This window comes from Sphaerodactylus townsendi, linkage group LG15, assembly GCF_021028975.2.
Source record: "Sphaerodactylus townsendi isolate TG3544 linkage group LG15, MPM_Stown_v2.3, whole genome shotgun sequence".
Taxonomy (NCBI): domain Eukaryota; kingdom Metazoa; phylum Chordata; class Lepidosauria; order Squamata; family Sphaerodactylidae; genus Sphaerodactylus; species Sphaerodactylus townsendi.
Genome location: NC_059439.1, coordinates 8,597,729 through 8,610,976, shown reverse-complemented (window position 1 = coordinate 8,610,976; position 13,248 = coordinate 8,597,729). Strand labels below are relative to the sequence as shown.

Sequence of the window (13,248 nt, the reverse complement as noted above, 5' to 3'; positions counted from 1 at the left end):
TTGATCTTGTTCCAGTTACTAAGGAGAGGGTTATTCCTTCCCCCGCCCCCTTTAAATGCTCTACTTCTCTATTTCTCCTTCTTAGGTATTGCGTGTTTGTGTGTCTTCCTGTTAACTTAGAGCTATGAATTGTGGAGGGAGTCTGCTGCTGAACGCTTGCCTGCTTCTATAGACAGCTCCTTCAGTTTTTTCCTCACTGCTGGACAGGAGCCGAGACACACCTTACAGAATCCAGGTGTGGCTGCCATGAGATCACCTGGCAAAGGTGGGGCAGAACTACTGTAAAAGCAACAGCACCCTGAAGGCACTGAGATCTGCTCACATTTTCTTCCTACCACGTTGCACAGACTGAAGACATCAGGAAAGAACAGAGGCAATTTGGGTAATGTGGAAAACTCTTGATTTTCTGCTTGCTTTCCACTTGTGCTCTGCTGACAAATTGCGTGTTTTTCCCAACGTTGTGTGCATTTAACCACAATGTTCAGACATCTGATTTCTATTGCAGTCTTCTTGGAAATTTCAGTGGGGCAAAAAAATCTAGGAGAAATCCTCTTTGTGTAAGATCATTGAGATCTACAGGGCCAGAGTATAATGCAAAATGTTGAATCTTCTTGTGTCCAGGGCTCTCATATTCTTCATTGCAGGTACATTGTGCAAAACTTGCATCAGTTTCCTGAAATTGCTTGATGTCTCCAGAGAATTCCTTATTATGTAGCTGCCACATGCATGGGAGCAATTTTTCTTTTTGTTTTTTTCTTGTAAACAATCTTGATAATATGAGTGGGCAGGTAGAGAAACCATTGATTTGTGAAGCATCTCTGTGTGAAAGGGGGCAGGTGAGACCTCGGATTTGCCTACCCTGGCCTGTCAAAAATGACTTAAGTAGTTCATGCAATCCATGAGCAATTCAGGGATGGCTCCCAGATGGTCCAGGAAAATTATCCTTGGCCACTGGCCATTTTTCATTCTTCCAGCCACTAGAATAACTTGAATTGGGAAGTATCGAAAATACCAGTGATGCTAACTCTGCAAGGCGCTGGATTTAGGCTGCTTTGGAGCTCAATGAGACAACAGGGAAGGAGCAAAGTTATCTCCAAGAAGGTGGCTGAGGTTAAACAGACTAGCAGGATGCAGAAGCAGTGGAGAGATGTGACAGTCAAGATACTGTGGGTAAAAAGAGCACTTCTGCCAGTCTATTTTCACCTTGATCGTTTTCCGAGGAGCTCAGAGCAACATACACAGAGCTCCCACCTTTTTGGTCTCACCAGCAATCCTGTGAGGTAAATTAGGCTAAGACAGGGCCTGGCCCAAGGGCTCCTATGACCATTTGAACATGGGTCTCCCAGGTCCGAATCTGATATTGCACCTGCCACATTACACTGGCTATTGCAAAGGGAAGAAAAGAAAGAATCTAGTGGATTAGGTGCTGGCTCTGTAGCTTGGACCAAGAACCAAGATTAAGTTCATTGCATTGGCCGTTGGCCTTCACAATCATGACATGACATTTAAACTATAACTCAATGGCTGCATACACATGAAAAGAGGGATAAGGCAAAATTAGACCTTGACTGTGTTGTTTGGCCTCTGATCTTTCTAGCCGCCGGTGCAAATAGTGCCAAATAGTGAAACATAGGGCAGTATCAGACAACAACAACAAAAATCAGTTTATTAAGATTAGACAAATCTGGCTATTGATGTATTTACCCCTTGGGCCACTGTAAAGGAGGCAAACAAGCACTAATGCAATGAATTTTCAACCATGCCAGCACCACAAATACAAAGGCGTTGAGAGGCAGAGATGTGTAAGAAGTAGCCAGTTCTCATTGCTGAAGGCGTAGCATGAAATCTCAAATAGGTGAAAGTCATCTTTACTGGTTGAATTGTTAAGTTCACAAAATTCAAGGTTCTGGTATGATCCCCTTTTAAAGAAAATTAAACCAGGGGTCTGCTTTAGATTGTTTAATTAAGTTGCCATCTATCACAGCATCATCTTGGAAGACCCAGTCATGGAGGCTGCGCTCCTTTTCATTCCCACTGAGCAAATCATCTGCGACAGAGATCTTGTTTCGACTGAGGTAATTTCCTCAGCCCTGGATTTCATCAAAGTATTCAGGAGTGACCAGCTTTGCTGACCAAGAGTCTTCCTTGTTTGCCAGTATTTTAAAATGATCATATTAATGCTGGGTCTTATTGAAGGCAGCCCCAGTTCCACCCTTATTACAGCTTCAGGTGACCCTCTTAGGAGTGCAAGGATTCTCCTCATAAGCTGAATCTGCAATCTTTCCAATCTCAGCAATACTTGATTACTCTACCCCCATATTTAAGCTCCGTATAGTGTCGATGGAATTAGCTGACAAACAGTTTAATGGCTGGGTCCACTAGAAAGCCTCCCTTTGTGTAACTTGGGTGGCCAGTTTTTCTCTCTGTGGCAGGGCTTCTGTGCTTTTGCCACACAACTTTTGATTTAGCAGATGATGCTAAATCATAAGGCTGCCCATGTTAGGAAAAGCTTCCTCAGCTACCTTTATACATGTTGAGGGCATGGGAGAAACAATAATGACAGTCCTGTTTTAGACCAAATTCCTCTGTAATCCCTGACAAATGCTTGCCCAGTCTAAAGTCCAGGGGAAAAGCTTTCCACAAACTTTTCTTATTGGCTGAGCTGCTCTTAATAAAATCTAATGTTCTATCAAATACCCCCATTGTTTTAGAGTTGGGGCAGTTATCTTGTCTTTGGGTGATAGCATGAACTGCTCTTCCTTTCTTCACAGATCATTTGAAAGATTCCAGATCTGTTTTTGGGGAGGACAGGGTAGAAAGTCCATCCTCCTGTTGATACAGTACCATAACCCTTGGAATTTATTAGTTCCAGCAAGCCATACTTGTGACTGATCACTGCTGGAAACAGGATGCTTGGACAACATAGATTATTATGAACCAGCATGACTGCCCTCATGTTCTTTAAAATCCCAGTACTAAGATGCTTTCTGTACATATTAAAAAAACAGGCCTGGAAGGTTTCAGGGTGCCCAAAATTAGACAGTAACAGGGAAACTGGATGTTCAGGTTTTGTTGCAAACTCAAAAGGTTTTGTTGCAAACTCAGAGCATGTATTGAAATTCTGCACTTTGTAGGCATGTCCTATTGACCAGTTCTGAGAAAAAAGTTTTGTTGCTATGAATCAAATCTGCATCAGTCAGTTCTAATCCTTTGGTTTTCCTTGTTGACATTTGAGCTGCAGCAGCAAATGGACTTATCAACCCTTCCTTTAGCCCAGAAGTGAGGTGAAAGCGAAGGCTGGATTCGTATATTATGCATTCTTTAATCATCACTGGATTCCCTGGTAGCTCACCCAGATTAAGAGGGTGTGCCAAGGAGATTGCGGGATCTGGTTGCCAGGGTTACCAGAACCTGTTTTGTTGTCACTGAAATAACAACAGATCCAGTTATCACATAGTCTCAAGTTAATATTTTGCTAAAACTCATGGACTAGGTAACCTAGGCAGGATGGGGGCTTGTTCAGATATAAAGCTGGGAATTGGCGGTCACTCTGTGTGTGTGTGTGTGTGTGTGTGTGTGTGTGTGTGTGTGTGTGTGTGTGTGTGTGTGTGTGCGTGCGTGTGTGCGTGCGTGAGTGCGCGTTTGCGTGTGTGTGTAAGAGAGAAGGGGAAATGGATTTATTTATCCCACATTTCCAAGGCTTTATCCCACATCTCCAAACTCCCTGACACACACTCAGCCTAACCTACCTCACCAGATTGTTGTGAGAATAAGATGGAGAAGGGAAGAATATTGTAAACCACCTTGGGTCCTCACTGGGGAAAAGTGGGATATAAATGAAGTGAGTTGATAAATAAATTATTCTGTATATGTTCCATACATTTAGATGCAATTCCAGCTTTTTTCATCATGATTTGGATCTAGTTTATAATCTCTAGCCCTTCTTTTTATCGTTTTCTCTATTCTTACTCCTGTGGGTCTCTTGGTTCTTCCAATTCAGCAGGGCAGAGGCGTAGATACAATGAGGACATTCAGAGACAAATGTCCCGGGCGCTCACCATTGGGGGCACAGAAAAATTTGGGTATTTCTATTTTTTGGGTATTTTAAGTGTTTTGTGTTGTTGGCCAGCAGGGGGCGCAGTTTTAGACTAGCATAGCAGCACCAAAATTTCAGGCTATCGTCTGATGATACCAGCCAGGTTTGGTGAAGTTTGGTTCAGGGGGTCCAAAGTTATGGACCCCCAAAGGAGGTGCCCCTATTGCCCATTGTTTCCAATGGGAGCTAATAGTAGATGGGGCTACCCTTTTGAGGGTCCATAACTTTGGACCCGCTGAACCAAACTTCAGTTAACCTGGGTGGTATCATAAGGAGAGTCTCCTGAAGATAGCCTAAAATTTTGGTACTGTTAGCTTAAACATTGCTACCCTGATAGGCACCATCAAATTTTTTCCAGGTTCTCTCTTTAAATCCACCCCCTTTGGTGTGGATTTAAAGGGAGAATCTGGGCTCCCTAGATTAAAAAAACATTGAAAGTATTGATGAAGGCTTTCATGACCAGATTCAACTGGTTGTTGTGGGTTTTACAGGCTGTGTGGCCGTGGTCTTGTAGATCTTGTTCCTAATGTTTCGCCTGCATCTGTGGCTGGCATCTTCAGAGGTGTATCACAGAGAGAAGTCTGTTATAACAGAAGTCTGGACACAGTGTATAACAGACTTCTCTCTGTTGCTGCAAGCTTACCTGAGCATGCCCAGTGTCCCACGTTCTGATTGGCTGTTGTTTTTGAGTGGCAGTTTAAATGAACATCAGGCAGGGAGATCATGTGGCTGGGCGGGAAAAATAAACTGGTCCTGCTTCTGATTGGTGTTCGCACTGTAGCAGGCTCTAGCAGGCTCACCCTGGAGTTTTTTTAAAAGAATCACCAATTTGGCAGTTTTTGAATACCCTGGGGTGAGGGAAATATTGCGGGGGAAACCCGCTTTAGGACCAGAAACCATGCAGAATTGTTGTACAGAAAGGGGTAATTTCTCTTGCTCAACCCAAGATATTTTGACCATGCGGAAATGACCTTAGTAGACCACAAACTGAACATGAATCAGCAGTGTGATGCAGCAGTCAAGAAAGCCAATGCAATTCTGGGCTGCATCAATAGGAGTATAGTGTCTAGATCGAGGGACGTAATAGTACCACTCTGTTCTGCATTGGTCAGACCTCACCTGGAATGCTGGGTCCAGTTCTGGACACCACAATTCAAGGAGGATATTGACAAGCTGGAACAAGTCCAGATGTGTTTCCGCATTCCTACATTCCAGCTGGGTGACCTTGGGCTCGTCCCAGCTCTCTCTGAACTCTCTCAGCCCCACCTACTTCACAAGATATCTGTTGTGGGGAGCAGAAGGGAAAGGAGTTTGTAAGCTGACTCTCCTTACAGTACAGAAATACAGGGTATAAATCCAAACTCTTCTTCTTCTTCCTGTTTACACAACCCATGCATCACAAAGATTGTGAGTAGGGTACATTCCTATTACACTGGATTGAGACAGCTCCTGAATCTGCAACTGAGAGAGAACACTTAGCCAAGCAGCAGAAGGATGAACCAAATAGCTGGATGCTGCTTTCTTTGTGATAGATTTGGGGGAGGGGGATGAAGCCTATATAAGAGCTGGCCTGAGTCCCACCCCATCCTATTTTTGACCATTCACATGTACCAATGGTGTACACACAGGGTAAATATGTATATTTCTCCTGTTTACATAACCCATATATCAGGAGGACTGAGAGTTGTGCTCATTCCCATTACATAGCACTTATGGGTATATGTGATGGTAACACCTGAGAAGGAGTAGGGATGGCATAGGACTCTTAGAAAGGCGACTGTGCAAAATTTCAAGCAAGGGTAGTATCCTAAAGCACACTTTCTCTCTCCACCAGCCAGAGATGTGTTGAACAACCTTGGCAGAGGCGATTTGCAAGGCGAGGGGAAAAAAACCTGTGAAAATGTACCGCTTTGTTATATTGTTATATTGCATATGTGTTTCTAGAAGGGCCACAGAGACATCCAGTCCCTCTTTGCCTGCCAGTATCAGAGAGCAAGTAAAACAATATGCTAACAACTGTTGTTTCATGCCACTAAGCTCTTACTAAAAATGCAGAGAACAACCCAACCCAAAGGAAACCTATTGAAAAGACCCGGCTAAGATTGTCTTTTAGGGGGAAGGGGACAGGAAGGAACAGTTTGTTTAAGTCCAGTGGATAGCTGGTTATATATCTTCTAGGGAATTGTGTTCTGGCTGGCTTTCAGACTTTCTTTTCTGTCTGCCTCTCCCAGCAGCCTTCAGGGCAGTTAGTCAATGCTTGCTAGACATGACGTAGAATACCCTTTGCAATCCGTAATTCCTCCACCCTGACCCAGAGCGATGAATCCAGTCCGAGAGACTAAGTCTAATTTCTGAACTTAGTCTGATTCCTAACTAGGATGCCCTAATAGGTGTTAAAACTGTTTAAAGTACAGTAAGTACACTTATGTAAAGTTGACATGGAATCAATAGGACAGCTAGGGAAGCAAATGCAAACAAGTGCATATTATACAAATACAACTTGTTTTGACATCCCACACACTTCTATCTTCTTGTCTGTGCAGTGGGTACATGTGTTTGGCAAATCTGTGTCTCCTTCCTCATCTTTCCTTTTTATACCTACCATTTAAAATCCTTCACCTTCGTACCTTGTCTAAACTGCTGTAAGAAAACACTCGTGCTTTGTGATGCTCAGCCTTTAGGGTATTTTGATCGGTCCTAATAAAAGGAATTGGGAGGGGAGTTGCCATAATCTAGCCTGATTGTCAGATAACAGAAGCAAAGCAGGGTCAATGCTTGGATGGGAGACCACCAAGGAAGACTCTACAGAGGAAGGCAAAGGTAAACCACCTCTGTGTCTCACCAGCCTTGAAAGCCCCTTGCTGGTGTCACCATAACTCATCTGAGACTTGACTCTATACTCACACACTAAAAGGTACTTTTAAAAAATTAGTTTTAGGAAGTTTTTTGTGGGCCAGTGTGATTCCTTATCACCTTTCAATCTAGCAGTTTCTGTTTACAGTTCACTTCCCTGATTTTCCTGGTGGCTGGCCCTGTTTTGTTTTTGGGATACATTTTGAGGGTACCCCGAAATCATGTGATAGTTAGAACTGTTGCTTTAAATGTCTTAGCACCCATGCATATATACACATACACGTGTAGTTAAAACTCTAAGAACTGAGTACATTCTGAATATGCTTGCAAATATGCAGGCAAGAAGACAGAGTGGGTTGAATCCCCCACAACAGTTGTAGCACAAGCAAAAACACTAAAATTACTCTTTCACTGTCTCCTTGCATTAAGTGAAAGTGATTGTATCCTCGTTATCTTTTCTGTCTGCACAAGACAGAGCACACAGTATTTGTTCTGGTACCTCTTCAACAGCAAATGAAATAACATTACGCCGACCATGACTTGCACACTCCATAATCACACTATGTCATTAAAAATTATTCTGAAGTGTTCTTTGTTGCTGTGGCCTATTGCTGGTGCAATCAGAACTATGCATCTTGGGATCCAACCCAATGCCTTTGTTGGCAGCCAGATAATGAGTGGCTTCATGTGTCTGACTTTCAGCTACTCTGCAACCTGTCTATTGTGAAATTAAGCATACTGTGGCATAGTGATCCTTTTTTTGGGGAAAACAGAAACAGTCCTGTTTCAGAAGCCAGTGCAATACAGGCAGTGACAGAGCACGTGAATTCAACATACATCAGGCAGAGGAGAATGTGCATTCAGCAATGTGCCATAACATGTAGGAGAGCCAACATGGTGTAGTGATTAAGAACTGTGGACTCTAATTAGGAGAACTTGGTTTGATCCCCTGTTCCTCCACATGACTGGCAGACCCTAATCTGGAGAACTGGATTTGTTTCCTGCTTCTACACAAAGCCCGCTGGGTGACCTTGGGCTAGTCACAGTTATTTCTGCTGTCAGCCCCACTTACCTCAGAAGGAGTCTGTGAAGAAGTTGCATCCTGAAATTCCAGCAGGCAAACTCACACCAACATTACAGGTAGCTTTGATCTCCGGATGGAGAAACCGGAAAGGCTATGGAAATTTACCCAACACAAGATAGGAGCCATATGGGCACTTCAAAGGGTAACATGTCCGCATGGCAAGGAGGGAAGTTTTCCTGAGAGGTAAAAGACAAAGGGAAAGGGTATTCCATCATGGACCTAGGCCTGAGAAGCATCTCTCTTGGCTTAGGGTCTGAACAGAAACAACAAGAATGTATTTAGCTGAGAAATCTCTGTAACTGAAGTTTATTTTTATTTGGGTGCTGTGTGGTTTCCGGGCTGTATGGCCGTGTTCTAGCAGCATTCTCTCCTGACGTTTCGCCTGCATCTGTGGCTGGCATCTTCAGAGGATCATGCAAGCCACAGATGCAGGCGAAACGTCAGGAGAGAATGCTGCTAGAACACGGCCATACAGCCCGGAAACCACACAGCACCCAAGCGATTCCGGCCGTGAAAGCCTTCGACAATTTATTTTTATTTCTTTGTTTTGAATTTTCACAATAAAATCCTTGAGAATTCAGCTAGTTTGGAGTTATTGGAAGAAAGAACCCAAGTTTTACAGAAACAAGCATAGCTCTCCCAGGCTTGATTTTGTCATAGAGTCTGTTATGGGGAGAGGAAGGGGACTTTTTTGTGGCTGTTCAGCAGTTTGCTTCAACGGAGCTCTTTCTAACAGGACTGTTCAACTTTATTGTGTGTGCCTGTTCTCATGCAGAGTTCTATTTACCCTCATCTTTGCTGTATCACTGCTTTATTCAGTCTGCACTGGTTTAAGCAATTAAATCAGTTACAAATTTTGCAACTCAGCCATTACGAACAGTTTAAAAACAATGCTGTTGTTTGGTGTTTGTGTAAGCCCAGGGTCCCCAGTGCAATTCCCATAGTCATCATGGTGCCAACCCACACCTTTCTGCCAAGTGTTTTTAGAAGCCAATGGGGATTTTGTCCAGCAAAAAGAGCTTCTGATTGGCTGTTGGAGGTTTGATTGGCTATGCAGATTTTTTAATATGTTGCTCAGGCAGCAGCTGCCTCCAAAGCACAAGAATCTTCACTGTGTGCCCGAAGATAAGTTGTGGCAGCCATTTTGTGGCCACGCCCACCATCCTGTGTCAAAATTTAGAAGGTGCCCACAGGCTGACAATGGTGGAGAACCCTGATGTAAATAGTCTTTAGTGATACTAATGTCTTCCATACTGATTGGATTGGAAGTTATTTTGCACATACACAGTTTTGCATGTGCAACCTGTGTGGTAGATATTCAAGTCATGTAGTGCCAAACCTAAGGTTCCCAATGATTGGTTCATGTCTGGTTATCACAGGTGAACATGATACGTTCAACTGCCAAATTCACTGCACCCACAATTCTTAGTGCTCAAAGGTAAGCTTTCCTCCCCTACCAATCTTTTTCCATGACTTTCTGCTATGAGATGAAAGGTCACCCTGCCTTGATAGTTCATAACCATTTGTTCTATTAATTATTTTAAAGGTTCTATTCACATGGCTGTTCCAATTTGAAGCAGACCTAAGAATAAAGTCACAAACCTTGGTGAAATCTTTCTCCAGCAAAGGCCAAGGAGAAGACAGCTTGAAAAGAGGATGTCAAAAGTCATCCCAAACCATGTGGTACGAGTGGGAGAGACAATATGTGTTTCATCTGAGGACGAACAGTGTTTGCATAAGCATGGATGCTTGCCCTCTCACTCACTGCCCACAAAGTACTTTTATTACTCAACTGAGGGTTTGGACAGGCAGAGCTTGGTAGCCCAAACCAAAGGATGCTCATTGCCCAAGACTGAACTCTTTGGCTCTTGCAGACCTAGTACTGGGACCACACCTGTGATGATCTCTCCAACTCTGGAAGATAAATGTTTGCAAGAGGATCAATTAGACACAACCTGTGATGCCTGTGTGATCTCTCCTACTTTGGATATATCCATAGAGAACCTGAACCGCCTGATCCTGGAAATTGATCCCACTTTTCAGCCTCTCCAGCTAAAGCAACACCCAACCCAGAGTCCTGCACACATTATCCTACGTGAGCAAAAGGATGTCCCAGATTCCCCAAGTGAGTTTTGAAATTCATCAGGACTTAGGGCTATGTTTGTGGAGCTAATGAGATGGTGAAATTGCCAGGAATTGGCCTTTTTTGGCAGAGGGGTGGTTTATGATAAAAAAAATATCTGCCAGCCTTTCTGAAAACTGCTCATTAGATTCTGAATTCCGTGAAAACTGGGAGCAATCACAAGACTGATTGTATGTGCAAATCCCCTTCCCAGAGTTAAATCCAGGTGAATATGGCAGATAGGAAATGGAGTGTGACCAGAATCATATCAATGTGCTCTTAAGAAGTGCTCCTAAGACAAACATGTCTTTCCCCAAAGAAGTATATTCTGCGTAAGATGTTACTAGTCAACACTTTTTCTGTGTCAGTCAACACTTTTTCTGCTGGTGAGAAAGGAAGGTGTCCCTTTTGATTACTCAAAAAGGCTACGCTGGGCATTGTAGGACCTGAATGGACAAAGCATTGTGGGACAGTGGCTTTAGTAAGGAGATGAACTGGGCAGTGGTGGGATCCAAAAATTTTAATTAACAGGTTCCCATGGTGGTGGGATTCAAACTGTGGCCTACGTAGTGCCAATGGAGATGGGCGGGGCACGACAGGGGCGTGGGCAGGCATTCCGGGGGCGGGGCATTCCTGGGCGGGGCTGTGGCAAGGACGCAGCCACTGCGCCGGTCCTTGGGCGGGAAACAAATGCACGCAGGCGCAGGCTGCCATGCACGCCGGTGCACCTCCCGCTAGACTGCTTCAAGTTCTGCGCGCTACTGCTGAGAGTAACTAATGCAAAAATCACGTGGCAAAATCACCAATTAGTAACCCCCTCTCGGCACACACAAATAATTAGTAACCTACTCTCGGGAACCTGTGAGAACTTGCTGGATCCACCTCTGGAACTGGGCAAACTTGAGCAAAAAAGCCAGCTGGATCCAACCTAAAGGGAGGTAGAATGTTAAGGGAACTATAGGAAACAAACGTCAACGAATTAAATGTTGCTGACACAAATGTTACTGCCTGCTTTTCTGCGGGCGAAAGATGGAGGAGGGCCCTTTCTCAAAACTGTACAGGGAACTGTGGGCAAGGTGGCTCAAGGGTTTGGGTTTTTTACATCTGAGGTAAACAGTGACTTTAACTTCCCCAGTCAATAGAGAGAAAAATGAGCAGTCTAGAATGAACATTTTACTTACTGGGCATTCAAAATGAAACTATAAAAATAAAAGCAGACAAGCTGTTCAAAAGCCTCCCATGTTCCACTAAGGCAGCTACAGAAGAAGAGTCAAGAGATATGGAAATCCTGGAAGCCAGTTCAAGTGTCCCTCTGAGCCAGTTGACAGGGATTCTCGCTTTCTTGCCGAGGTTTGCCTAGTGGTCAGACCGCCCTTGATTGTGGGATTTGTTTGGACAGAAGTCGAGGGGGATGTAAGCAGCAGTAGAGAGGGAAAACAGGCAAGATTGAATGGAAAGGATACAACCCACAGAACTCTATATGCTGAGAATCTCACTTTTTTTCGGAAACAAGTTTTGAGCTTAAAGCTGCAGATCAGCTCCAACACACCCACCAACATTTTTGAGGGGGGACTCTTCAAGTGTTTTTTAGGGAGGTGGGGCTAGGTAGGACTTTTGACCAGCAAGGCTTCTGGTTGACTATTAAAGATTTGATTGGCTGTGCAGATTATTTTTAAATGTTGCTTTGGCAGCAACTGCCACCATAGAATAAGGATCTCCACTGTGTGACTGAGATCAAACTGTGGTAATCATTTTGTGGCTGGCTCCGCCTCCTGAGGCAGCCATTTTGCTGCTGTGTCCACCATGCTGTGTCTGAATTCCAAATAGGTCCACAGGCTCAAAAAGGGAACTCTTGCTGTAGATTTTAAAAAATTGCTTCCAGCCTATACTGCACTCTGTCCTGAGTTTGTATCCCTTCATTATGAGCTTAAGATTTGTCAAAGGAACATAGGGGAAGAGAGAGTTATATATGATGCACAGTCTGAAATACTTTTTAGGTTCCCCCACCATCCCAAGGGATCAGGTTACACCACAATATAGAAGGGAGGCAATTACAGTGTCCAAATAAATCAGGTTAAATGAAACATCTCATTGCTGATAAAGCCTTAATCCAAAGAATCCAAAAGCATCCCCGGGAAAGAAGTCTTTAAAAGGCTTCCAAAAAGGGATCTGGCAAGTCCTTAAAAGAGACAGTTGGAGAGAAGGAGATCGAGTTCAGCACATAAATATTGGACTTTGGAAGCAAATCCAAAAATTAATGGTGTGATATGTAGGGAAGGAAGTAGTAGGCTATAAGATATGTGAAGTCCAGATTGTTCATGTGCTGTTAGTAAGGCAATTCCCCTGTGCTGAAAGATCTACACCAGTTACCAGTCTGCTTCAGGGCACAATCCAAAATGCTGGTTCTTACCTTTCAGACTATAAATCTCCTTCTATAATATCCAGCCTGCTAGTTACAACATGTCTTTCAAGGCTCTGCTCTCTGTGCTGCTGCCTTCAGACAGAGGTGTGGTAGATGGTGACCAATGATGAGGCATTTTCAGTGGTGGCTCCTTGGCTTTGAAATGTCCTCCTTGAGCTTAACCTGGCACTTGCTTTACTTTCTTTTAGGTACCAGGCCAAAACATATCTTTTAACCCAGGCTTTAAATTAGGGGGTTTTAATCTCACCAGCTGTTTTAATATTCTGAGAGTTCTGAAAGAACCATGACTAGCCCAATGTCAACCAGCAGGCTTTGTGATGTAGACATTCTGAGGGGCCAGGATGCTGACCTTTGGTCTTGTCTTCTTGAGGGACTTTTCTTATCCACGTCCATTACTGTATTGAGTTTGGGAGATTAGTTCTTTTCGTCATCCGTTCATATGATAATTCACTCCAACGCATCTGACAGATTTTCTGTAAGGAATTCCAAAGAGCAGAAATAAAAAGGCTTTTGATTATAAGTCCGTTTATTCAGACATCCTGGAAAGCACACACACACGACATGGCAGGAATGAGCATCCCCGCTCAAACAACAGGTTATAATGCTGACTAACCCATCCCCCCTGCCCCGTTCTCATGAGAACGGAATTCTACTATGCAACAGCGAGATAA

The 13,248-nt window shown here is 43.7% G+C and overlaps 1 protein-coding gene across 1 annotated transcript in view; it reads left to right on the top strand.

Moving 5' to 3' along the window:
- The first annotated feature begins 280 nt into the window (after nt 1-280).
- The window catches only part of TNS4 (tensin 4), a 47,747-nt gene continuing 34,779 nt past the window's right edge, over nt 281-13,248 (top strand). The window contains exons 1-2 of the mRNA XM_048516437.1: nt 281-382; nt 9,580-10,158. Of these exons, the coding sequence (XP_048372394.1) occupies nt 9,690-10,158 (469 nt within the window). The 5' untranslated portion in view covers nt 281-382; nt 9,580-9,689. The remainder of the gene's footprint in view (nt 383-9,579; nt 10,159-13,248) is intronic.